The sequence below is a fragment of the Uranotaenia lowii genome, chromosome 3, assembly GCF_029784155.1.
Source record: "Uranotaenia lowii strain MFRU-FL chromosome 3, ASM2978415v1, whole genome shotgun sequence".
In the NCBI taxonomy this organism is placed as follows: Eukaryota; Metazoa; Arthropoda; class Insecta; order Diptera; family Culicidae; genus Uranotaenia; species Uranotaenia lowii.
Window position 1 is genome coordinate 299663961 of NC_073693.1, and position 25242 is coordinate 299689202.

Consider the following 25242-nt stretch of genomic DNA (forward strand, 5'->3'; position numbering starts at 1 on the left):
GCTCGATATTCTGGTTGATGTTACCTGAGATCGATAGATGAGGACTTGTAACTCAGGGTTAGTAATCAGTAGAAATGATTAAAGTTATTTATAAACATGAGTTACAGGATAACATCAACCGGAATATCGACCTATAATTAACAATTATAACATTTATGTTCACAGTCTCTGTTCTAGGAAACTATTTACTGACAGACATATTATAAAACTTGGAATTCAACTTTCAATTCAGCGCCAATATTGATTGAACAATATGGGGCATATGCTGGGACATATGACAGCGATTAAAGTATGATTGAAATATTATTTGCATTTTTTTTAAATCAAGATGTTCTTAAAATTTATTTCACAAAAAGTTGTGTTACTCTCATACATTGCAATGGCCTCATTTGAGATAAGCTATCAGTATTAACTTCTAAGCGTGTCGAAAAAATGGAAAAATATGTGTACTGGTAGCGACATCTTATGGATGTTAGTCCACTTACGAATTTGGTTTGAAACTTAGGTGGGTATTCTCACACACGATTTCAACAAATTTTTGTTCGGGGCCCGATGTCTGTTCTCTGTGACGTAACTAACATGTACCGTTAGAAATGAGTACAGTTTATGTGGAAAAGAGATGGCAAAAAATAATAACGGTGTTTACTGAAACTGATAGCTAATGAAAAAAGGAGTGAAAATGAAATAGGAGATAGATAGCATGAGGAAAATGTTCTTGATAGACTTAGGAGGCTTTGAAAATAAAAGATCAGATTTAAGGCGTTTGTTGACACGAAAAGTTGTGTTTTCAATAATCGGAAGAAAACTCTTTAATTCATAGTTTTAATATTTAGGCAAATTCACTACACAGTGAATTAAGGACAAATTTTTTAAATTAAAAAAGAAACTAATTTTGACTTTGATGTTGAGATCGTAAGTTTAATAAAAAAACACAAATAATTCCGAAAATAAAACTAAACCGCTGCCGATTTTTGTGTACATCCCTACAACATTTTGCTTCATGGGTCACCACCCCCTGGCGGGGGGTTCGCTGAAAAGAGAGAAGGCGAGTTGGAAAATCAGGATCAAATCGGGAAAATCGGTAGGAAAATCGTCTGCACAAATTTTATTCAACTTTACGACAAAAGCTAGTGGCTTTCCGGTGAAATTTGTTCACAATCGGTAGCAACGGCGATTCTCCACCGGGAAACGTTCGAGTTTGGTGAACTGGACCGTTGCAGGGCGGTCATTCTCCCGATTAAAATAGCACCAGTATCATCATCTTAACCCGTGTCACAATCACCCAGCACAAGGTGCAGGAAAAATGCGACCCAAAAAAAGGTAAGCGCACGCATTGTCAACTAGTTTGGGTTAATGTACTATCAATGGATATTTTGAATGTTTTGTTCCTTTAACTTACACGCACACGTGGTCTTGTCCGTTACTTGAGTGAGATATGACATATTTGTTGGTTTGTAATTTTTGGTTTAAACCTAAAAGTTGAATTCATATTTAGTTTTATCTGGGCTCTTTTCTTCAAATGTTATAAAACGTATCTACATACCAATATTTGGTGAACTTTCAAGAAGAATATAATCAATTATGTTTTTATTTCATTTTCTTATGTCTTAATTGTGGCTGACTTTCTTTCCTGAACCACTTGTTTCGAATGCAACTTCTGGGCACAATTTGTAAACTAATAATAATCGTTCTGTGTCACACTTTCGCCACCAGTTATCTGAGCTGGAAAATGTGAAAACTAATGCAATTAATTCGCAGTTTCACCTTTCTGTTTTTCATGTCTACCCGTTTCGTTTTCCTTTTGCAGTCAAAGAAGCAGCAGCGAATCGTAGCCAGTAGTAGAAACATTAACGAAACCAGGGCCGTTTAAATGGTGAACCTGCCAATGCAACGTCGTCGTATCGTAGCCAACAGCAATAACTACTACTTTGCCCGGGTACAACAAATCACAGTGCGAAAGTTTCGTTACCAATTAGTTGCAGTGGTGTCGCTAGGTGTCCACCTCCTGTAGCTAGACAAGGGCTAGATCTTTCCCAGGAACCATGCCGGAACACCTGGAACTTCAGCAGCTGGTCGGCGGGGTGCTACAGGGTGGCGTCGGCCATCGATCCTGGATCGGTTGGCTGCAGTGTTCCTGTCCCTATCTGGGTATCATCCTGGCCACCGTCTCGTCGCTGTTCTTTTCATTGTGTTCCGTCATTGTGAAGGGGTTGGTCGAGGTGAATCCCATCGAGTTGGCAACGTTTAGGTAAGTGTAGCTTATACTTTAATGAAGAATTTACTCACAAGTTTTTATGTTTGTTAATAAGTTTATCGATCTTATCGGTGAAAAGTGATGGCCTTTTTAGTAAGAACATTTCAAGATAATGAAATTTAAGAGACGGATAGAAAGTTAGAAGAAATGAAAGGTGATGAAAATGAGCGAGTAGGATAAGATATATTGGGTATATTGCCTCGAAAAATTGCAAAGAATTGCTCTATTATCTACAACGGGGGCTATGCGTAGCACTCCCACCAAGGCACCTTTTTCATTCATTTTTGTACACTTTCTGATGCATTGTCATTTGTTATAATGATTTTTTTTTAATCATTTTGCCTGATTTGATGGGAAATCAGGGTGATTGCGACTATTTTCGTAAGCTGAACGCTGAGCGATGTACACCACTCTATTCAGCGACAAATTTCACACATTATCACCTAGTTTTGCATTTTTTATGTGAATTGCTCGATTGTGACAGTGAAATTTATGCACAAATTTGAAAAAAAGTTAGGGGAAGTTGGGGCTATTAAGCCGTCTATATTCAATCTAGTGCAAAAAAGCGACACGATCAGCTTAAAGGATGAATAAATCTATCGAAAATGATATTCAATCAACGGAACACATATTGGTCCAAATAATACTTAAAATTAATTTAAAAACAGCACTAAGTCTAATTACAGGATCCTCAATACACTTTAAACTTTACTTCGGAAAACATCTCTCGATACGTCCAAGTCGAAGTGCTCAGAAAAATTGTTGAATATTTTCATAACACCGATGATAGCGCTATTAGCTCCATAATTGTTCAATCGAATGGGAACATACAATCGAACACTTGCCAAGGGCGAATCGCAAGAAGCGACGCTATACAGCCTCGATCCGTTCGGCCGCATTCTGGTAGTAGGGACACCAAACAGCTGATGCATATTCAAGGATAGAGAGAACAGTACTGCAATACAAACTTTTCATGCTATACATATCCTTGAAGTCCTTGGACACTCGAAATAAGAATCCTAGACTTCTCGAGGCTTTGTCGACAACGTAGTTTGTGTGTGTCCTGAATTCCAGCTTCCGGTCTAGAATTATGCCCAAATAATCTATGTGTTCTACGCGTGCGATTGGCTCATCTCCGAGGAAGTACTCAGCGGAAAAAGGCTGCTGATATGACTGCACATTTACTGCGATTTAAAGGCAGGCAGTTTACATCACACCAATGTGCGAAGAGGTTAAATTGATTTTGTAGGAAATCAATATCGTCCTGGCCGTTGATGTTGTAAAATAGTTTTAGGTCGTCAGCATAGCTTTGGGCTTTCGAGGAGTGAGAGCGCATCGTTGAAGTAGATTAAGAAGATAATCGGCCCTAACTGGCTTCCCTGAGGCACACCAGAAGAAGCAGAGAATTGTCTGGAGAAAGAGTCCCCCGTGCGAACGGTTACTTCACGCCCAATTAGGTAGTTCCGGAACCAGTGAAGAAGAGTTTCACAGAAACCCAGGCGTTCGAGCTTTCCAATGGTAGTATCGTGGTTGACTTTGTCGATTGCCGCAGACAAATTGGTGTAAATAGCGTCGGTTTGAGACTTCACAGCAAACTTTCATGCACGTAAGAAGTAAACCTCAGAAGATTAGTTATCGTGGAGCGCATAGGCATGATCGTCGGAAAAAATATTCTTAAAGGACAAGAAAATTGAATCTAAGACCACCAATTCGAATAGTTTGGTTAATGCGCATAGTGCCGTGATTCCCCGGTAGTTGTTGACATCTCTCCTGGTATCTTTTTTATACACCGGAAACATGTAAGCCTCCTTCCACCGTGAGGGGAAGGTAGCTCTGTCAAGCGACGCTTGGAAAACAAGCCTAAAAGGGATCAGTAAAACAGGCATGAAACGTTTAATAAAAGTAGCAGGTATTCCGTCCGGACCCGTAGAGAAAGAATTTTTGAGTTGAGCTGCTGCTTTTGAGATAACTGCATCCTTAACCACAATTTTGTTGATAGAGAAGCCTAGTGGCGAATCTTCAACTCAAACGTCAAATCCGTATTGCTGTACGGGTGTGAAACTTGGTGCACATATGCGGTGACGACGCGAAAACTGCAAGTTTTTGTGAATCGCTGCCTGCGGAACATCATCCGCGCTTGGTGGCCTGGCAACTGGATCTCAAACGTTGAACTTCATCGCCGGTGTCATCAAAAGGCGCTAGAAATCGAGATTCGGGAACGTAAGTGGAGATGGATTGGGCACACGCTGCGAAGAGATGAAAACGAGATTTGCAGAGAGGCGCTTGACTGGAATCCAAATGGGCATCGAAGAAGAGGCAGGCTCAAAAGCTCGTGGCGGCGAAGTCTAGCCGCTGAAATCCGCACAGTTGACAAGAACCTTGGCTGGCAGCAAGTGAAGACGCTGGCTCCGGATCGCCAGCAGTGGAGATCTTTTATCTCAGCCCTATGCGCCGGTCAATCGGCCCTGGACCCTTAGGTAGGTAGGTTGGTAGGTAGGTAGTGGCGCAATATTCCTGACTGCACTGTCCAAATGTTCAGGGGATGTCGACGCTGTATTATAGATAGACGAGAATTTTTCGGCAAGGAGATCACAGACTCCACGATCAGAGTTGAGTTCGCCGTATTATCATCCAGAAATATTTGGGTAATTGGCAGACCAGGTTCACATGTTTCCAAACACATTTAACATGTTTCCAAAACGATTTTGGTCTGGACCTGAGATCACACTGAACTCGAGCTAGATAGTTCTGGTGACAAAGTTTGCTGACTTTTTTTGTAAACAAAATTTAGTCTACAATAAATGTCCTTAGTGTAGGTAGGAGGATCTTGATTTGTTATAATTTCTAAGGGCACATCTCTTTGCCGTCTTTAGTAGTCGTAGTTCAGTCGTGATCACAGGAGTCCGTTTATTCTTTTCAGTAGTGTGTTTTGGTACGTGACGATCGATAACATAATTCAAGATGTGCGAGAAGGTTTCGGCCGCAGCGTTAGGATCAGATAAGTCGAGCTCAGATTTCCAGTCGATGGAAGCCAGGGTACGAGAAATCTCGTCAAAGTCGGCTTTCTTATGCCATATTCGTTTTCATCTTGGTGGTGCACCGGTAGTGCACCAAGTGCTGTCAAAGCGTTTTTTTTATATGAAGTTGACAGCAGTTGGTGCACAACCATCTTTCCACCAGATGAAAACGAATATGGCATTAAAGTCAAGATAGAAGGGTGCTAATTTTGCGAGAGGAGCAAGTCTAGTGACATCGAGCGAGACCAATAAAGCAGGATGATGGTGTACCGCTTGAACGTACGGAGCAGGGCAGGAGCCAAAACAACGGACGGTACACGAGTCCAATCGATGGCAAAGCAGAGATCCAACATACGACATACGACCGTTTTCGTTTGTCACGCTGTTAATCTGCCGCAAAGGCGCTGTACTTAGGAGTCTAAATAGTATGACATTCGATAGGGTGAAAAAGTTGAGCGTACTGGGGCCGGTTAGAGAAAGTTACCATCAAGGATGAAAAAATTCGCTTATGATAGTTCATTCATTCGGCATTGCAATCGGTAGTGTTTATTCTGGTGTGTGATTTTTTTTCCTTTCCCGATTGCTTTGATTGGCAGTTAGAACTGAACGCGTTCACCACGGATTGCAAATTGATTTAACCACAGAGAACAGACATACAAGCTCGAACAATAAATCGTCAAAAAAGTGTGTAAAATTTCAAATGCTATCACCAAAAAAATACGTTAGAAATTGACTACGAACAGTGCCATCTATTGCGCCGTTCCAAAGTTACAAATCAACTTTAAAGCACTGACCATACTGACTGGACACTCGATTTTGATTGTTGGATAATTTTTCCAACAGTACGCAATATCTATTCCAGAGTGCGCATCGATCGATTCGAAGAAATGCTATCCCAGTTAGGAAATGCCACCCAACTTTAAAAAAAAACACGCAATTTCTACGATAAAATCATGCTAAACAGGACCATTTTTCCTACAGGGCATTTCTTGTCAAACTTTTCAGGTTCGCCACCTGCCGTCGGTATTGCGAACCTGCCAAATCTGACAACAAAAAATTAGACAGAAAATGGTTGAATTTTTGTTCTAAGTGTCATGTCAGTGTGGTCAGTGTTTAAAGTGCCCAGTTTTCGAAAAGACGAAATCGTATATGAACTCATAAAAAATGAGTCCAATGTCTCAGTAAAATGGACGGCTTTAATTTATTGCTAAATAAATGAAATCAGAATTACTTTTAACTGGGAGGAATTTCACTTTCTTTATTTTTGCACTACTATAACAGTTGAGATAACTAACAGCTTTGGTATAAGTTTTCTCACTACTTGAACAGTAATTTATGTTAGAAAATGTATCTCCTATGTCCAGTCAAATACAAGAACATTCTTGACGATCAGTCTCACCCAGCAGTACTGATTCTAGGCATCACAAAGCGGATTACTTTCACATATAACTTTAGCATTCAGCTGTTTTAAACTTTGTATTTCTAACAAATTTGATGAAAAAAGATAATAACTTTTATGATTATTTTTTTATGCAACATGATGGACGTATAACGAAACTTCAATAGCCACTTTCTTGAAGCATGCTAAGCAGCTCATACGACCTATAGAAAACTGACTGAAACTTAGTCAGCTTTGTTTTGACAGTTCTCTTTGGTGTGTTTGAAGACATCCAACCAATAATCGAAAATTGGTTCAAAAAGGGTGTTGGAATTTTTACACAAGTTTTGTGGGCTAGCTTGTATGTCTGTTCTCTGTGATTTAACTTCGATGAGATTATTTCCATGCTTGGTTACCATGGTTGGAGCACCACTTCAAACCGGGCAAATTGAAGTCACCAATCACTAGAATGTCATCTTCGAGTGCACAGAGAAAGCTAACTTTAGATAAGCAGCGCAGAAAAGACACAGTTAGGGCAACATCTCTCGTGCGGTCAGGAGGCAGATACAGTACGCAGGCATAAAGTTTACGGTCACCAAGATCAATGCGGATCAACACAACCCCGCAACGCTGGGAGATCTGACTTAACGGCAATCAACACTCCGCCACCGGTGGTCTTTTTGCTATAACGTGAACTGCGATCGCAACGAAACACTAAATAGTCAGGTCCAAATATCTGACTCAAAAGAGTACGGTCGTTCAGCCATGTTTCCGTTAAGGCGACAACGTCGTAACAGCACATGAGCTTGCGAGCAGATAGTTTGCTAGACACGAGTTCATACCTCCGACGTTCTGGTAGTACAAGGTTATTCTGTCAAAAGTTTCCAAGGCAGAGCAAGATCCCTGACCACTGGAAAAAAGAGTACCATTTGCCTGAGTCCACAGGCTGGAGAACCCCCACGCCCGAGTCGAAGTGGCGCTGGGACCTTTTACCTGATACGTTGCGTCCTGGTGCTGAAGGCCTTCTACAAGTTGCTACAGGTTCGGAAAAGAGCGTGTCGAAGAACTAGTGATCGTAACACGTTGATAGGCTCGCAGTGCACTTGAAAGGGAGAGTTTATCACGAGGAGGAAGGCCAACATGAAATGGATACTTGCCGGTAGTTGCAGCTGGAGAACCTCGTCGCAAAAATCGAACTCAGGGCCGGGACGACTGATGTCGCTGGCAGGAACCAGCGCGATCGGAGGTCTCCGAAGTGCCTTGATTGTTGCGTCCTGGCGAAGAAGCCCACGAAGAAGCTGTAGTACGATCGTACTCGAAGGCATGCAGCAGGTGAATTAGGTCAGAGCATGCCATGTCTGAGCAGCTGCAAACCAAAACGTCACGACGCGATGGGAAGGTTCTAAAACAACGTTTGTAAATGCTTGCCTGAGGATGAAGGCTGGAGAACCTCATCACAACAATCGAACTCAGGGCCGGGACGACTAATGACGTTGGCCGGAATCAGCGCGACTGAGTCGAAGTGCTCTGAGGTCTCCAAAATGCCCATTTCGTTGCGTCCCGGTGAAGAATCATTGTCGGTGCGAGGAAGAGCAGATGTAGGGTCGTCATCGTCGTGTCGAAGCGGGGTTGGGTGAACTGAGGATCCAGCGGTTAGGGTTTAAATCAACGCCAACTTCAAAAGAGACCGACTTGAGTTGGGATACGTCGGAGTCTTTTTTTACCAAAAGGTATGCCTCAGCAGCACCGCAGGATGGGCATTCCTTGACAAGGTCCGCGATATCAGCTTCCGTTACGGTATTTCAAAGTCTGGCTAAGTAGATCCAAACCTTTTTTTTTCCCGGAGTTGCAACAGTCGCGATGCTTTTAGACGTTGTTGCCCTTGTACCAACTGCTAGAGTCATAATTGGCTCGTGAGGGGTTTATAGAGGGTAATCCATGCGACAGCGTACAATCGGGTTGTCTTCGGGCGAGCAAAACAAGTTGTCGAAGACCGTGTGAACAATTAATAAATAAATCAAATAAAACTTATGGCAAATATAAAAATTTAACATGATTTCACCAACTACTTACTTGCTAACTACTTACTTATGATTCCACCAAGTCGATATGACAGTAAAAGCGTTTTCATTTATGAGCAGAGGTAACCAGTTCTCCATGAGTTTTGCCCTAACTGCCGTCATTGTGTTCGTTTATCCATTCAGAATTCCACCAAATTGCCCGAGTTTTGAACCACAAGCAATCAGTTGCACCCCATAGAAGTTGTTAATGTTGGGGGTTGGCATCAATGTGGTGATGAGAAAGAAACGTTGCAGAGGTAGTAGTAAAGTTTTTTTCTTTGTAAACATAGTTATCAAATGAAGCTCCTTAACAACGACGCCAAAAATACAAACCACTAACCCACAGAAATCGTATAACGAATCGATCACAATATGGCTTAGAAGACTTGAACGGTATCCTCTAGGCCACGGGCGGCGGCCAACCGAATCACTAGGACGTGGCCGGCGCCGTTATTGATATTCATGTACGCAGAGAACATCTTGTTTTAACTTACAACAAAATTGAAGGAAATCGTTCGTTATTACAGTAATTTTAATATTTCGGAAATCCATCTTTCGCAGATTCATCGGGGTGCTGCTTCCATCGATTCCGATCGCCATCTACAAGGAGGAGAGCTTTTTCCCGCGGGGCAAGCGGATCATCCTGGTGCTGCGATGCTTCGTGGGCACCACCGGTCTGATGCTCAGCTTCTACGCCTTCCGGCACATGCCCCTGGCCGACGCTTCGGTGATCATTTTCTCGACGCCGGTATTTGTGGCCATCTTTGCGCGGCTGTTTTTGCGGGAATCTTGCGGAATTTTCAACGTGATAACGATTGTGTTGACGTTGATCGGGGTGGTTCTGATTACTCGGCCACCATTTCTGTTTGAGGAAGGGAGTAGTAGCAGTGGGGGTTCTAGTGGATTAGCTGAGGAGCAGACCATCGAGTCCAACTATGACGTGTGGGGCCCGGTGGCCGCCCTTTCGTCCACCCTATTCGGTGCCAATGCTTATGTTTTGCTACGAGCGTTGAAAGGATTACACTTTTCCGTCATAATGACCAACTTCGGTGCGTTTGCACTGGTTTATACGCTGATCGTTTGCTACTATCTGGGGGCCCTATGCTGGCCCCTTTGCGGATCGGACCGTATGCTGGTGATTGCGCTGGCTTTGTTTAGCTTTGGTGGACAAATTCTGCTAACTCTGGCACTCCAGTACGAACAGGCCGGCCCGGTGGCAATTGCTCGATCCGCGGACATCGTGTTCGCCTTCATCTGGCAGATCATGTTCTTCAAGGAAACGCCGAACGTCTACTCGGTTCTCGGAGCCCTGCTGGTAGTAAGCTCCGTTGTCCTGTCCGGGATGCGCAAGTGGGCCCTCGCCCTGCCCAGGGATTCGGATTTGAGAAAAAGATTGAAATTTCTTTTCCTAGAGTAAAAGGTAAGGACCCCCTAGCACGCAGCCACTAAATAAGTGTAGTATTGTCATTATAAATTTGCCCCGCCCCATACTAGCCTATATAAAAAAAAACAAGAAAAAAAAGTAAACATTGTTTAACGGAACAAAGTGTATTCATACGGAATCAAACAAACCCTAATGCTATCTACTATCCACAAAACTTAAAATGTAATTTTAAGCTTAGGATTATTTTTATACTTGAAGACAAGAAAATAGTTAATACGGCAGTATTATCGATTACAAGAGGTAAGCGGAGGCAAAGTTTAAATCCAAAGAAGCTGTTAAGTATGTGCATGGTTCTCTTACGGAAACTTATGGAAACTTATGGAAAACTAGTCAGGCGTAAAAGTGATTGATTATTGTTGACACGATTAGGCAAAGATCGACATTACTTATATATTGCGAAAGGAATTTCAGCATAGTAGAATTTATTACGTTTCTGGGTTCGGGTGAACAGTTTGATGTTTTGAATCTGTGTTTTCTATTTTTAGAATTTTAAGTTTTCATTCACTATTTTATATTAAATGTATCTGAATCAGATAAAAATATTCAAAACTTGAAACTTTTAACCTTGCCCAGAACCACCATATTGCTTTACTACCCTCTAGGGTTAACACACTAAAAAAACAACAAAGAAATGAAGGCAGATAAAAAAAACTCATATTGATCTCTTTTTGAAGTATTTTTTACTCCCTAAATATAATGCCTACACATAATTAAAAAGAAGTAAAACTCTCGCCCTAAAAACCCTTATCACCGTGTTATCGACCAAAAAACGCATTGTGAACTTGTTAGGATTTAAGCCAACGGCAGCGATTAAGTAAGATTCTCCTACTCACTTTTTGCCCGTTTTATCTCTATCTCTCAGAAGAAAGCTTATTCTCCGGTATCAATCAACCAGGTGTCTATAGTAATAACGATGTTGGGCGAAAAAGAACCATTCATCATAAGTTAATTTTGTAACGAATAGTATATATTTGAATTTCCATTTCCCGAGTTTTTTTAATAGCAACATAACGACAGACTATTTCGGTTTTTCTTGTAGAAACGTACTTCATAGAAAAAACAAGCAAAAGTCATCCCCTTAGATAGAATTTCACATGAAAAAAAAAGAAGTTTAAAAGACAAAACTAATTTAACTCGAATTGTGCCACACTTGCTTGAAACAAAACCAAAAATGAAAAAAAAGGAAGAAATCAAAATCAATCCGAACTAAGTGTTGCTAGTTGTTGCTTGTTACTGGTTTATTTTTCTGCAGTTGAATTTTAAATCTCAACTCTAAATTTTCAAATGAATTGATTAAAATTCAAAACAATTTAAATCTGAATTCTGAATCTGATTTGAATTCTGAATGAGTAATGAATCTGAATTCTGAATCTGAATTCGGAATCTGAGTTCTGAATCTGAATTCTGAATCTGAATTCTGCATCTGAATTCTGAATCTGAATTCTGAATCTGAATTCTGAATCTGAATTCTGAATCTGAATTCTGAATCTGAATTTTGAATCTGAATTCTGAATCTGAATTCTGAATCTGAATTCTGAATCTGAATTCCGAATCTGAATCTGAATTCTGAATCTGAATTCTGAATCTGAATTCTGAATCTGAATTCTGAATCTGAATTTTGAATCTGAATTCTGAATCTGAATTCTGAAGCTGAATTCTGAATCTGAATTCTGAATCTGAATTCTGAATCTGAATTCTGAATCTGAATTCTGAATCAGAATTCCGAATCTGAATTCTGCATCTGAATTCTGAATCTGAATTTTGAATCTGAATTCTGAATCTGAATTCTGAATTCTGAATTCTTAATCTGAATTCTTAATTTGAATTCTTAATTCGTATCCTGGAACTGAATTCTGAATCTGAATTCTGAATCTGAATTCTGAATCTGATTTCTGAATCTGAATTCTGAATCTGATTTCTGAATCTGAATTCTGAATCTAAATTATGAATCTCAATTCTTAATCCGTATTCTGGAACTGAATTCTGAAGTTCTTTTCTGATTTTGAATTCTAATATCGAATCTGAGTTTGTATTCTGAGTTAGATTTTCTGGTTCGAATTTTGACACACATTCCTCTCATCAATAAGTGCAAAAATTAATACATAAATATAACAATTTACCAGCAGTGCACCCAGTTTGTTAATTATTGCTAAGCGCGTGTCTTATTGACTTCTCTTTAGGTAGTCTGTTCTTAACAAATTCGTTTATTGATATTATTTTTTTTTAAACAAGTACAGTTTGATCACATTTGGTGCTACTCCAGTAGAAGAAGCTTTGCTTCGTCATAATTAAACATTGTTGACTAGTTTGATTTTTTTTATCGCAATATTTAGTTTTGATACTTTATTCAGTTAAGCTCCTCACTCTTGTTAGGTGTGGTATATTTATAGTATGTCTTTAAAACAAAAAACAAACAAACAAACAAACCAAGAAATGGAAAATATAAAAAAAAACACGTTACTATCAAGTCAAGTCTTAAGATAAGACAGAATGGGGAAAACCGAAAAAATAGCAGAAAGATAAAGTTACACTGACGCAAAATAAGTTTCAGATGAAAGGCAAATGTAAACTCGTAAAAACCCAAAAAAAAAGTCGTGGACGACAAACAACCAAGCTTAGTCGAAGTATGATTGTAAATTGTAAAACGATACAAAATAAACTATCCGATATTGTGGGAAATCTTATTGATCATCAATCAAACTTAGATAAACAGGGCTCCTGTTTCCGGTGTTTTGTTTTCTCTCTTAAATTCCATAGAAAGTAGTGAGAAATTGTCATCAAATAAAAAAAAAGAGACGTGATTGTTTATTGCAAACATTGTTTTGCACAGCAAAAAAAAGTGTTGCGATATTACATCAAAAACGTGCACATAACTTGAGTCGCTAAAGGTATCTAATATTACATTGTTTTGATGTACCAAGTAACTACACGTTTTGGATGTAAAAAAAAATACACTGAATATATGTAACGCAGTAGACATGATCAAGCACAGAGATAAAATACATCTCGTGATAAAATCACTAACCATCATCATTTTTAAAATTTGAATAATTTCTGATATGTTGAAATAATTAGACAATTCAAATTAAAGATTCATAATTTAGGCCTCTATTTATGTATGTAGGATGGGTTCAGAAAGTTTTATCAGAGTAAATCAAACCATTAAAAACTAGAGAGATAATTTTATTCCATGCATAATATGACAAACAAACAAATTAAGGATGGAAGCATTAAAATGGATTCAATCACTTGTGCGTCGGTGGACCTTTGGTAATCCTGTTGAAATCATATCCTTACTTTAAAAGGAAACTGGAAAGGGGGCATTCGACCTTCAGCCAGACATTTACACGTGAAAAAAACACTGATTGGCAAGGTTCCGTATCCGTTTTATCTGTCCCTTTGAAGGCAATTTGGCATTACACTTTCACGTTTGCAAACGGTAACAATCCAATCCCTGTAAACATTGAATGAAAAAGTTTACAGGGAGTATAAAAAATTGTACGCAGAATACTCACCTCAAATACAACTGTTTTTATTTTCTTTTCACCGGAACTCTTTTGTATCACTGATTAGCGATGGCCAAAATTCCTAAAAGAGCAAAATTCTGTTAAGAAATTATTACCAATAGTTTTGCTTAGATGTATTATCAAAATTGATATGACTTACCAACAGAACAAATCCTCCTGAGGTAAACAATCCGATTCGAACTTTCCGACACGAAAACTATTGAAAATGTCAATTGGAATAAACACTGACTACTTGATGTAATACTACATAGCAAGTTGGAATATTACACAACATGACGCGTTCGGATTGTTTACATCATTTAGATGTAATATTTCAACCGAAATCAATAAAAATACATAGGTTTGCTAACATCATCATAAATTACATCGTCCAACGTTACAATTTTTTTTGCTGTGTGGGTTTATTAGGTTCTGTTAGGTTGCTTCAACTTGTTTGTTTTTTTTTTTTTGACATTATATCACATAACTTTATTGAACGCATGCGAATGTTTTAGTTATTTGTCTGAGCTATTAGATCTGAGGTTAGGTAATTCAAAGTCTAACTTATGGGGTAGCTATTTGTTTAACTTGACTTTTTCCTCAAATTTCTTACACTTAGGATAGAAAATGTATTTTCGAGTAGCACAAGCTCTTATTTCCAAATTTCGATCTTTTGTTAGCATAGTTTTTTTATACAAGTTTAAAATCAATTTTTTATTTAATTTAATTCAATTATTTAAGAAATTTCGTTATTTCTATTTCTGCAAACCTGATCGCCTTCCTTTTATTTGCTCCTTAGTTTTGCTTTCGTTATTAACTTTTCATAAGGCACCGGTTTTCTGTTAGCAAGTTACTTGTTCTCGACTAATATTTGGAATACTTCATTGAGGTTTAAAAATGATTTTAAATAAACTTAAATTTGGAATAAAATTCAAACTCAGAATTCGAAATTAGAAATCAAACCCTATATTCCAAGTCTTTATTCGATTTCAGAATCCTCACTCAGAATACGAACTTCAAATTCGAACTCCAAAGATGAAATCAGATTTATACTCAGAATTTAAACTCGAATTTAGTACTCAAATTCAGCTTCGAACACGTTCAAACATGGCATTTTAACATAATTCGAGTCGAGTTCAAATTCGAACTGTAAATACGGATTCAAATTCCGATATCGATACCAAATTTGAATTTTTAACTCACACTCAAAGTCAGAATTTAGATACGAATTCAAATCCAATCTCAAAATCGGAATTTAAAATTCAAGCACAGGGCTCCGAACTAAAAATAAATACACTCCAAATTCCAGCTCAGAATTCGTACTCATTATTGAAAAATCTCAAAATAAAATAAATATTATAAACTGATAATTCTATTCGAGAGTTAGAACTTGTGATTCAAAATTCTAACCAACATTTTGAAGTCAGAATATGATTTCAAAGTTGGAACTCAGAATTGGAATGCATAATTAGAACTTCGGATGAGAAATTCGAACTCAGAAATCGAACTCATCATTTGAACTCAGATTAAAGGTTGCCGAAATCACAGAAAAATCTGTAGTTTCATAGAATTTGGGGCAAATTTCCATCACTGAACACAAAATTTTGGCAATATTCACAGATTTCACAGATTTTTTAAATGTTTTACGTGTTTTCAAAATTTTTATGTCAATACAAATATCGATTTCTATGTTAAGATTTGAAAAATATGGTAGGATTAGTAAAGTAAGTTGATTTTGCTCAAGTAAAATGTAAAAAAGACTCAATTTTTCATTAAAAACTTAAGGAAATAGCGTCATAGAAAACCATCACCGAAATTTTGGGTAAAATCACAGAAATTCAGATTTTTTTTGTCACAAAACAGATTTTTTTTCAACAACCTTGCTCAGAATTCAAGCTTGACTGACATAAATATTCGAAATGGATCTCAAAGTTCAAACAAAAGTTGGATCTCGGATTGCTCTTGAAATTTTTATTTGTATTTTGAGCTCAGTGCACCTGTATCCGTGGTCTATTCTTGGGTCTAATTTGTACAAGATCTGGATCTACGAAATTAAATCCAATCAAGTGAAAAAACTGACCAGCCCACTCGAGTTCTTTTAACTGTCAAACGGTTTTGAAACTGCGTCAAATTGGGTTCAATTACCATCAGTTTTGAAGCAATCTCTAAACCGGTTCTAGAGGAAGGTACCCGATAGGAAATTTGACAGTTGAAAAATTTCGCCGTTCACATATTTAGTTGGGTGCCGATTTAGTCTGGCTACGAATCACCCTACTAAATCAATGACCCTGGGCCTTATTCTGCGAGGCGAATGAAGTGACTCGGAGTCACATTAGTCGTAGTCACGTGACTATAGTCGTGGTATTCCGAGAGGCGACTCACTTTAGGTGACTAGTTCATTGCTGCATTCATTTTGACGTTCCAGAGGCAATGAACCAGTTTCATCAGGTTCACTATGCGGACTGTCAAAATATTTAAGGACATTTAAAGAAGGTAGGGTGATATTTAAATTCTTGGATGACGTCACATTCACTAAACATTCGAAAATTTATGCTGATAATATAAAACGCAGAGAAAACTAGGCTTTTGAAACACAACAAAACTGATTTGGTTGAATGGCTTTTTTCTTTTGAAACAAAGTAAACATTTTTAACCAAAGGAAAATGCTTTCAATTTATATAGAAACTTCAGCATTTGATTCAAAAGATATTTTGATTCGACTTGCAAAAAGAATAGAAAAACTGATATATCGAATTAAGTTTGGCTAGTCGTGAGATCAGAGTGAACAAAATTAGAAGGATTCGGGATGAAGTATGGTAAGTGTAGGTATTTTTTGTTTGTATTTTGCCCTCTCAAGCTTTTCTGTCGCAGGCTGGTTCGCCTATGCCTAAGTGTATGTTAATAAAGAGTGAATATTGAAGATTTTCTATAAGCTTGCATTTTTACAGGACTACGGGCGACGGATGGTTTTTCTTTCTCAAGTGTCTGGCAGCCTAAACCGAGGCGAAAACTGCGCACTCCAAATCCAGTGGTCATGGTCCTCAAAAATTAGGACCAGATGATTCGAACATAGTAAACCAGATTGTGACCCAGAGTTTCATTTGATTGTGAATGAAAATAAATTTAAACTACTCTGTGCATTAGTCCGCAGAGTTCGGCCGGGACCTTTCAACATTCTAGAAGCCAGTTTTTCTATTTATGAGACAAGAATCTGAACCAACGCACAACAAAGAAAGAAGACTTTTTCCGAGAATTTCCATTTAAGTTATGAATTCTTCCGAAGAATTTAATATACTTTCATTCAATCATTTAGATATACGTTAATAAATTTTATTACAGATGTTTTATTGAAAAAAAAATCTGAGCTTGCCTGAATTTGCTTGAATAAATCCAGTCTTCTTCAATTTATAATCTCATTTATTTGAAAAAGCACGGTCAATCAGTTTGATATTATTTGGAAGAAAGTTAATCTTTCCATAATATTATTTGAATAGAATTGATTAAGAAATCAAACATTTTAATTATTTTAAATTAATTTTTGTGATCAAATATGCTCAAAACTCGATCTGATACCCTTTGAACTCCATAATTGATCAGACCATAAAAACTGCGATAAAAAAAAATTTTAAAACACATTAGAAACCATACGAAATTTTTTTAATTGATTTCTTTTAACAACTTTGATTAATTTTAAAAAATCGTTATTTGTTGGACTACTAATACACATGCGAACGCGAAAATGTATAACCTTAGAGCTCAATCCCTATTTATGGATTGGTTGTTCATCGAAGTTCATTTGAAAAATGCTTTTGCCCAACGTGCGTGCATACCCAGGTGATGCAAATCTGTTAGATTTTATGTTCAATTTTATTGGAAATTTCTAACAAAACAAGTTTTGATGGATTTGTAAGGTCATTTTTTGTGTTTGTATTCAGATCCAGCTGATGTAAACGAACATTTGGACATACAAAACATCTTCTCAGCTTTTTTTGATACCACCTAGGCTATTCATAAAAAATGTGCTTCACCTACCCTTCTATTTTTTTGATTTTTGCCGCTCTGTTCATTCGCAAGCTCCAAAATGAATTATATGAACTGTCAAAAGATATTTGCGCATGAACAAAAATGGATGGCCTGTATAGGAAAAGGTATTTTTATTTAAATTATTTTCATTTCAATTAATTTTAATATAGAACTATCTGCTCTCTTTCCATTACAGCTGTACTGAGGACAATACGACGCCGTAGGAATGTTTTTGGGCTTCCAGGTCAACATAGCGTCAGGTCAGTGAAATTGAACGGTGAAAGAAAGTGATTTTTTATCAAATTATTTTTATTATAAAATTAATTCTATTCTGATCTCTCTCCGTTTACAGGTGTACTAGAAACGATACGATGCCGTAGAACGCTGCACTAGCCAACGGAGTAGTGGAACAGTGAAAAAAAAATTAACTGAATGGTGGAAGAAAGTGCTGTGCTATTATGCCAAAAAAGATAGAGAAATAAAGGATTAAAAACATCAAAAGTTATGTTATTAAAATTACTTTTTTATTATACCAAGAGTTCTGCCGTTAGGTAGAACTCCGCCCCTTGATAAGGCTTTTAGTGGATTGTTTCAAATCACATTTAATTGATTGTTCCGGGTTGCGAGAAGCTTTGCGCCATGTAATTCAGTGCAGAAGAATATCCAACTGTTTAAGATCATTTAAGTAATAAGTTTGAATATTTCAAATATAAGTATACTTTTTTTTCAGCATTTTAGATTAGCAAATTCGTTTTTCTGAAAAAGGAGTATTTTTTCACCTTAAATTTGTGGCAATAAAAATCTATATCATTTTTTTCAATAATTTTAGCTGCATTTCTCTTTATTTTCTACCGAGTCACTTGCGGAATAGGTTACGACTCCAAAAGTCACTTGCCACCGACTCGAGTCACGCCATTCGCCTCTGAGAATACGGTGACAGTATAAAAAAGTTCATTCAAGTCACCTAAAGTTCATTGAAGTCACGGCATTCGCCTGCTAGAATACGGTGACTCTAAAAAACCAAGTCACTTCACGTCACTCGCCTCGCAGAATAAGCCCCCCTATTTAGTATGCCGATTAATTGGGCTACGCTTGAATAAGAAATAGGTGCCATACTAAATCGGCTGATGAGTAGGCTCACACAAATACGCATGATTTGGTAGCACAATAAGTTGATAGACGTAATCGGGGAGGATCGGTCAATTTAGTAGGTTTTCGTAGGACTCTATTTAGTTGGCAAACTTTAAGCATATTTAGTATGGAATGGTCATAACTGAATTAGTTTTTGACATGTGTTGTGTGATGGAGTTCATCGAAGGGAAAGCTTGGCCCACGATAGCACGGAAGACTTCGTCTGTGCTCATCAGCAGTTTGTTCGAGTGGCGAGCGGGTTTCTATCGGTTCCGTCATGACGACGTCAACCTGACCAAGTTCCCGAACGTTTGCTGGGCATGCCTAAAACCATAATCGAAGGTGTTCATGATTCCGATGGAGGCATCGCTGACGACGCCCTCACCGTGGGCCAGTTTCTGGATGAGGTGCCGGAGGTGAGTTGATGGAATAAAAAATTTATTTTGTAAATTAGTTTGATTGTTTTCCTCTTATTTCAATAGAAAAACATTCAGCTCTCGAAATCCGTTTGTACCGGTTGGGTGGAGGAGCTGGAACGGATTTCCACCTTCAGGTCCGAGCTGCTGTTGAGTCAGAAGTTTACGGAAGCCTTGGTAGATCGTTGGAGTTTTGCAGTGCTTGGATGGCAAGCTTCTCCACAGGACAGATCGTTTCCCGAACGGCTACTGTAGGAAGCTAGGTTCAAAGATTCCGGCATTCTTATTGCCGAATGAGCCAGTTTGCAGGTTCGTGCCTCCACCATCAGGCTACCTGCCAAAAATTTACTTCGCCAAAATAAAAAATAAAAATACCTCTACTGGACTTGCTCCGAGATACGAAAATGAACCATTTACATAAATCGCCCTATTTAGTCGGATGGTACTTTTGCGGTCAATCAATCCGGCTATTTAGTCGGATTGAGTTGGGTGGTAGGAAGAAAAATCAATTTTTGAAGTCAATCAATCCGGCTATTTAGTACGATTGGGTAGGGTGGTAGGAAAAAAATCGATGTTGGCGGTCAATCAATTCAGTTATTTAGTCGGATTGCGTAGGGTGGTAGGGAAAAAAAATCAATTTTAATGGTCAATCAATCCGGCTATTTAGTACGATTTGGTAGGCTGGTAGAAAAACAATCGATTTTTGTGGTCAATCAATTCTGCTATTTAGTCGGATTGAGTTGGGTGGTACAAAGAAAAATCTATTTTTGCTGTCAATCAATCCGGCTATTTAGTACGATTGGGTAGGGTGGTAGGAAAAACAATCGATTTTTGAGGCCAATCAATTCTGCTATTTAGTCGGATTGAGTCGGGTGGTTAATACTAAATAGCTCGTTTGATACCCCTATTAAATAGCTGAACGTCGAAAATCTCATCAACTTTATCGCCCTACTAATCAGGCGATTAAGTCGGTTCCTACACAATCATGCTACTCATCACCCTATTTGATAGGCCTACGAAATCGGTTTATTAATCGACTGATGCCCAGCAAAAACTCCCATAAGCAACGTTGCAACAATAGGCCTATTAGTATGATCGAAAATCGGCCGACGCACCCTTCGCGAGCCGACTAAGTATGATGAATAGTAGGGTGTATTTCCTATCGGGTAATTAAAACTGGAATAATGGATCACGGATCAGGGGTGCCAGGTGGTTTTGTCAAAAATCAGGACAACGCGAAGTTAAAAATCAGGATTTTTCAGGACATCTCTTGATTCATGAAAATCATAAGGATTTCTGCTTAGATTGCATAAATAAAGGCGCAGTACATGTGCTGTAAACGCCTTGATTTATGCAACAACAATACGCAGCTTGTTGGCTGGCCGGTGGTTCATATCGAAAAACAATATATAAATATCTTCTGAACCGAAAATTACCATATGTTAAATGGGATTAACTATTTTATAACCTATTTATTCGATTTTCTCATAGTTTAACTACAAACTCGATCATATTTACGAGGTTTTTATGAAAATCAGGACAAATCAGGACATTTTAGGGGCAAATTTTCAAAAATCAGGACAACTCGAGGGTTTTTGAAAAATCAGGACGGTCTCTCGAAAATCAGGACAAATCCTGATAAATCAGGACACCTGGCACCTCTGCCACGGATGCCGTTGCTTCGGTCAGAATTTGGGTCTAAACCGGCTTTTTGGACCACGAATACAGGTGCTTTTAGAATTCTTTATTTGCAATGTGTTGATGGGGTAGTAATACATGATATCTTATAAACACTTCTCGTTTCCCATACAACAGTGCCTAGTAACATAACTTGTTATTGGCGATTTGCAGCTCAAAATCACACTTAAAGAGCGCTGCGATCAAAAGGATGATATTATAGATAGAAATGTCAAGCTTCATAGTATTTTTTCAAAACAAAGAGGAAAATTGTAGAATTTCGGTGTTCTAAGGTTAATTATTCAAGTTTAAATTTTAGAATAAGGTAAGAAAAAGTGAACTACGCAATCGTGTATACTTTCAAAACCCGCGTTTTAGATTATGTTCGTTAATTTTCAGTTGGCGAGAAACTCTGTAGTGCAATTGCGTGGAAAGCCTGCCCGGAATCAGAATCTTTCCAGTTTAGATCACAAGGATTTTCTTAGGACTGGTAATAAACCACCCGTAAGATGATAATCTTCAACATTTATCAGTTTTAAAAACCAAATTAACATGTTTCTGATTTATTTTTAGATCCATGCCGAGTCTTGAAGAAGTATTCTTAGCAAAATATATTTAAAACATTTCATAAAAAAGCGTGAAAAAGGTTGCTTACCCAAAACCATAAGGCATTTGGCGAAACGAGTGCTTAAAATTATCGTTTGAAAAAAGTTAATAACTGATTTTCTTACAAGATCCTGTCATCTAAATTATCTGAAATTCGGCAGTTTAAAAAAAACTTCAATTTTGAAAACAATTTATATTCACTGCCATGTTAAAAAACTACTATCATCACCCTTTTGTTAGTACCATAAGTGAAAGTCAGTTGGCGCTGCATGTCAGGTGAAGCGGATGATTAAAGCAAATCCCAACGTCTCAAGCCGAGATCGGCATGTCGCAGAGCTACTTCCAGAAGGCAAAGAAGAGAGCTGGAATACAAGGTACAGATCTTTCCAAACCGTGATACGCGGCAACAATCGACGACTAAAACTTGGGCACGTAAGCTCTACGAGAAGATGCTGACAAAATATGGCTGCTGTGTGATGGACGACGAAACGAATGTAAAAGCCGATTTTAAGCAAATTCCGGGGTTGGAGTTTTTCACCGGCAAGCGCATCCGATTATCTCGTTTGGCAGACCAACTGCTCTTGCGGACTGAGGAGTGATCCTTTTGTGACAAAGGACACAGTAAATGGCGATCTACAAATCAGAGTGCCTCGAGAAGCGCATTTTGCCGTTCTTGCAGCAGCACGACGAGGCTCCGCTATTTTGGCCAGATTTGGCATCATGCCACTATTCTAAAAGTGTCTTGGGGTGGTATGAGGCCAATTCTGTTCATTTTGTTCCAAAGGACATGAACCCGCTAAGCTGTCCGAAACTGCGCCCGGTGGAGCAAGCAGTACTGGGCAATAATGAAGCGGAAACTTCGGGAGAGCAAGAAGACAGTCAAAAACGAGAAAAACATGTTAAAAAACAGGTAAAAAACTGAAAAACTGGTACTGGATGACACTTTAAAGACTTTGATGGAGGACATCAAGCGAAATGCGTTCAATATTACACTCAAGGCTTCATCGATTAACTTTTCTTTTGAGTTTTGAAGTAAATATATGCATAAAACTACCCTACAATTTCGGTTTTATTCTAAACATTATAAGAAAATTGGCATGACATTTTCGGTGTCGCAATAATTTCGTGTTCGTTCTTTAAGTGTAGCAAACTTGCGGCGAGTCTGCAATGTGTTAATAAGCTTGTTCCAACAGCGTCCGATTAACAAGCAAGTACTGTATTCGGAATTCGAAATTCAAATTCGGATAAAAAATTCGAACTCTCGCAAAATCACTTCGTACTTCGAATGTAAATCTTAACTTTGAACTCAACACTCCATTAAAAATCGAACGCACAATTCAAAAATTTAACTCAGAAATGAAACTTGAAGTTGTAAACATAAGTTCGAATTCAGAGCTTGAATTCCAAATTCGAACTTAGAAACTCGAAATTCGAACTTAGCATTCAAGCTTAGAATTTGAACTCAAATTCTACTTCAAATTCGAACCTAAGACCAAGGTTGCCGAAAAAAATCTGTGTTTTTGTTAAAAAAAATTCTGACTTTCTGTGATTTTACCCAGAGATTCTGTGATGGTTTTTTGTAAAGGAAACAGCATAAATTTCTTTGAAAAGTCGCGAAGAAATGAGCCTTTTTACATTTTAATTAACAGTACCAATCTTAGCATGTTTTCCTAAAACAAAGTTAGAAATCCATAATTCGTGTTGGCATAAAGTTTATAATTTCGGAAATACGTATGGGAGAGTGGGGAATCATGGGCCACTTTTTTTCGTCGTTCCATAACTTCTTTGTTATAAAAGATAAAATGAAAATAAAAAATGATATGGTTTTCTACATTTTCAAGGTATCATAAGGTATTTTTTTATAATTTTTAATAAGTTTTTTTCCCACAATTCTGACTGTTTGAAAAAAAGCAATATTTTTTGGATTTTGAAAAATGGTGGGGAATTGTGGGCCACCAAATACAAATTGACCAAAAAACATGCAAAATTTATGGGTTGACCCAAAACTGTGATTTCTTAATTAATTTCGTTATTTGAAAGCAATTTCAGATGATGAAATAAAAAAGAGAGCTGTGTATGATCGCATGAATTCGAAAACTCGCGAACTTTTTGGCAAATTTCTTATATAGGATGGACAAAATATTTTCCATTAATCTTCATTTGGCATAAGAAAACTTTACAGATAGGTAAAACGTATTTTAAGTTCTGAATGTGTATAAAAACGTAAAAATATAGGTGATTTAAGATGTGTGGCCCACGATTCCCCACAAGCTATGATTTGCAAATTGGTTGCGTTTGTGTGACTTATTGATGTTTCATCAAAAATTCCTTTTTCACGTGAAAGATAATGACAAAACTAAGATCATAAGCGTATGAGCATATTTTTGTTATGCACTTTAGGTTCCCCATCGATGAAATTAGCGGGTGTTTTTTTAATTATGAAAGTAAATTTTTCTAACTTTTTTTAGCTTGTTAAATAAAAGAAGCATATGATGCGTATTTCAGTCAACAACATATAGAAATATATGCTCACGCAAAGCAACGGCGATGACAGTTGGTTTGAGATTTTTATCTCAACACACATCTGAGATATTAAAAGTGGCCCACTTTCCCCATGGCCCACGATACCCCACTCTCCCCTACAAAATTTGAAATCTGTGAAATCGGTGGATATTCCCAAAATTCAGTGATCTGTGATGAAAATTTGCTTAAAATTCTGTGAAATTATAGATTTTTATGTGATTTCGGCAACTGTAATCCAGACTAGAAGCCTATTTGCGAATTTAGATTGAATTTGTTTTTTTTTTTAATTTGTTCATGAGTTTGACTTTTGTTCCGATGACAGTTTTTTTTCGTTCCGGCCTGTTGTGTATTATTAAGATTTTTCTAAATATGGTTATTCACACGGCAATGCTTAAAAGTATTCAAGAGCAATAAATCCGTAATAATAATATCACTGGGAAATAGTTTTACCGTTTTCTTTTTTGTTTGTTTTCACCTTTTATTTCGTACCCACAATTCTAACAACTGCTCTCAAACCATTTCAGTCGAGCCTCCGAAGGATGGAATGAATTCGAACGTTGATGCGATTATCGAAATCAAAGCACCGGTAGTTTTGCTGGACAAAAAGCAGCAACTGTCTGGCCTCGGCTCGTGCTTCCTTATCGTTCTGCCGGCGAAGCAACAGCATGGCAAGCTCGTAATGGGCAAAGGCAGAAATGTGAACATCCAGGAGCATCTCGCCCTCCCGGCGGCCAATACATCGACGAAAGGCTCCAGCTGCTCCCTCCGGGCGGTGCAGTGCAGTCAGGGCAGCTCCCAAAACCAACTGTCCCAATCCCAGCGAGGGTTCATTCAGTTCCTCTTCGGGTTGTTTTCCACAATCTTCCACGATGGCTTCCAGAGTGGCCTGATCACAACTGGACAGGGCATTCCACATGAACAGCATCTCGTAGACCAGCAATCGCCAGTAGAGGGTGTCGAATTTTTGCTGTTCTTCTTCACTGGCCGGAATTTTGAAACAGCGCCGGGTGATGTACTTCTCGATCTGTGACTCTTTCTGGCTGGACCGGTTAAGCAATTCCGTGATCTCCGAACGCCATTTTGTCAGCTCATCAAAATACCCGTGTGATCCCTGGCAGATGACCGTCATATAAGCGTAGAAACTTTTCGAAAATTGGCTGCACCGCCTGAGGAAATAATGATTAAAGATTATCAAGAGTGGCTCCAG

The 25242-nt window shown here is 38.2% G+C and overlaps 3 protein-coding genes across 5 annotated transcripts in view; 1 reads left to right on the plus strand and 2 right to left on the minus strand.

The window, feature by feature from the left end:
• LOC129755355 (trichoplein keratin filament-binding protein-like) overlaps positions 1-1701 on the minus strand; it is a 90683-nt gene extending 88982 nt beyond the window's left edge. Inside the window, exons 1-2 of the mRNA XM_055751801.1 lie at positions 1544-1701; positions 1400-1472 (exon numbers count right to left, since the gene is read on the minus strand). The gene's annotated coding sequence lies outside the window, so the exon portion shown is untranslated. The remainder of the gene's footprint in view (positions 1-1399; positions 1473-1543) is intronic.
• On the plus strand, positions 1035-12924 carry LOC129755357 (solute carrier family 35 member G1-like). The gene is made up of 3 exons (XM_055751803.1): positions 1035-1320; positions 1808-2248; positions 9271-12924. The coding sequence occupies exons 2-3, from the start codon at positions 2043-2045 to the stop codon at positions 10124-10126; spliced, it is 1062 nt and encodes a 353-aa protein (XP_055607778.1). The 5' UTR covers positions 1035-1320; positions 1808-2042; the 3' UTR covers positions 10127-12924.
• LOC129755350 (tetratricopeptide repeat protein 39C-like) overlaps positions 11974-25242 on the minus strand; it is a 197471-nt gene continuing 184202 nt past the window's right edge. The window contains exons 7-9 of one of the 3 annotated variants that reach the window (XR_008739240.1): positions 13820-25201; positions 13669-13741; positions 11974-13607 (exon numbers count right to left, since the gene is read on the minus strand). Coding sequence is in view for 1 of the 3 variants with exons in the window: in XM_055751793.1 (XP_055607768.1) it covers positions 24556-25201 (646 nt within the window). In the remaining 2 variants the exon portion in view is untranslated. Of the gene's footprint in view, positions 25202-25242 lie in introns of all 3 variants that reach the window. The other 2 variants (XR_008739239.1, XM_055751793.1) reach the window with 2 other exon arrangements.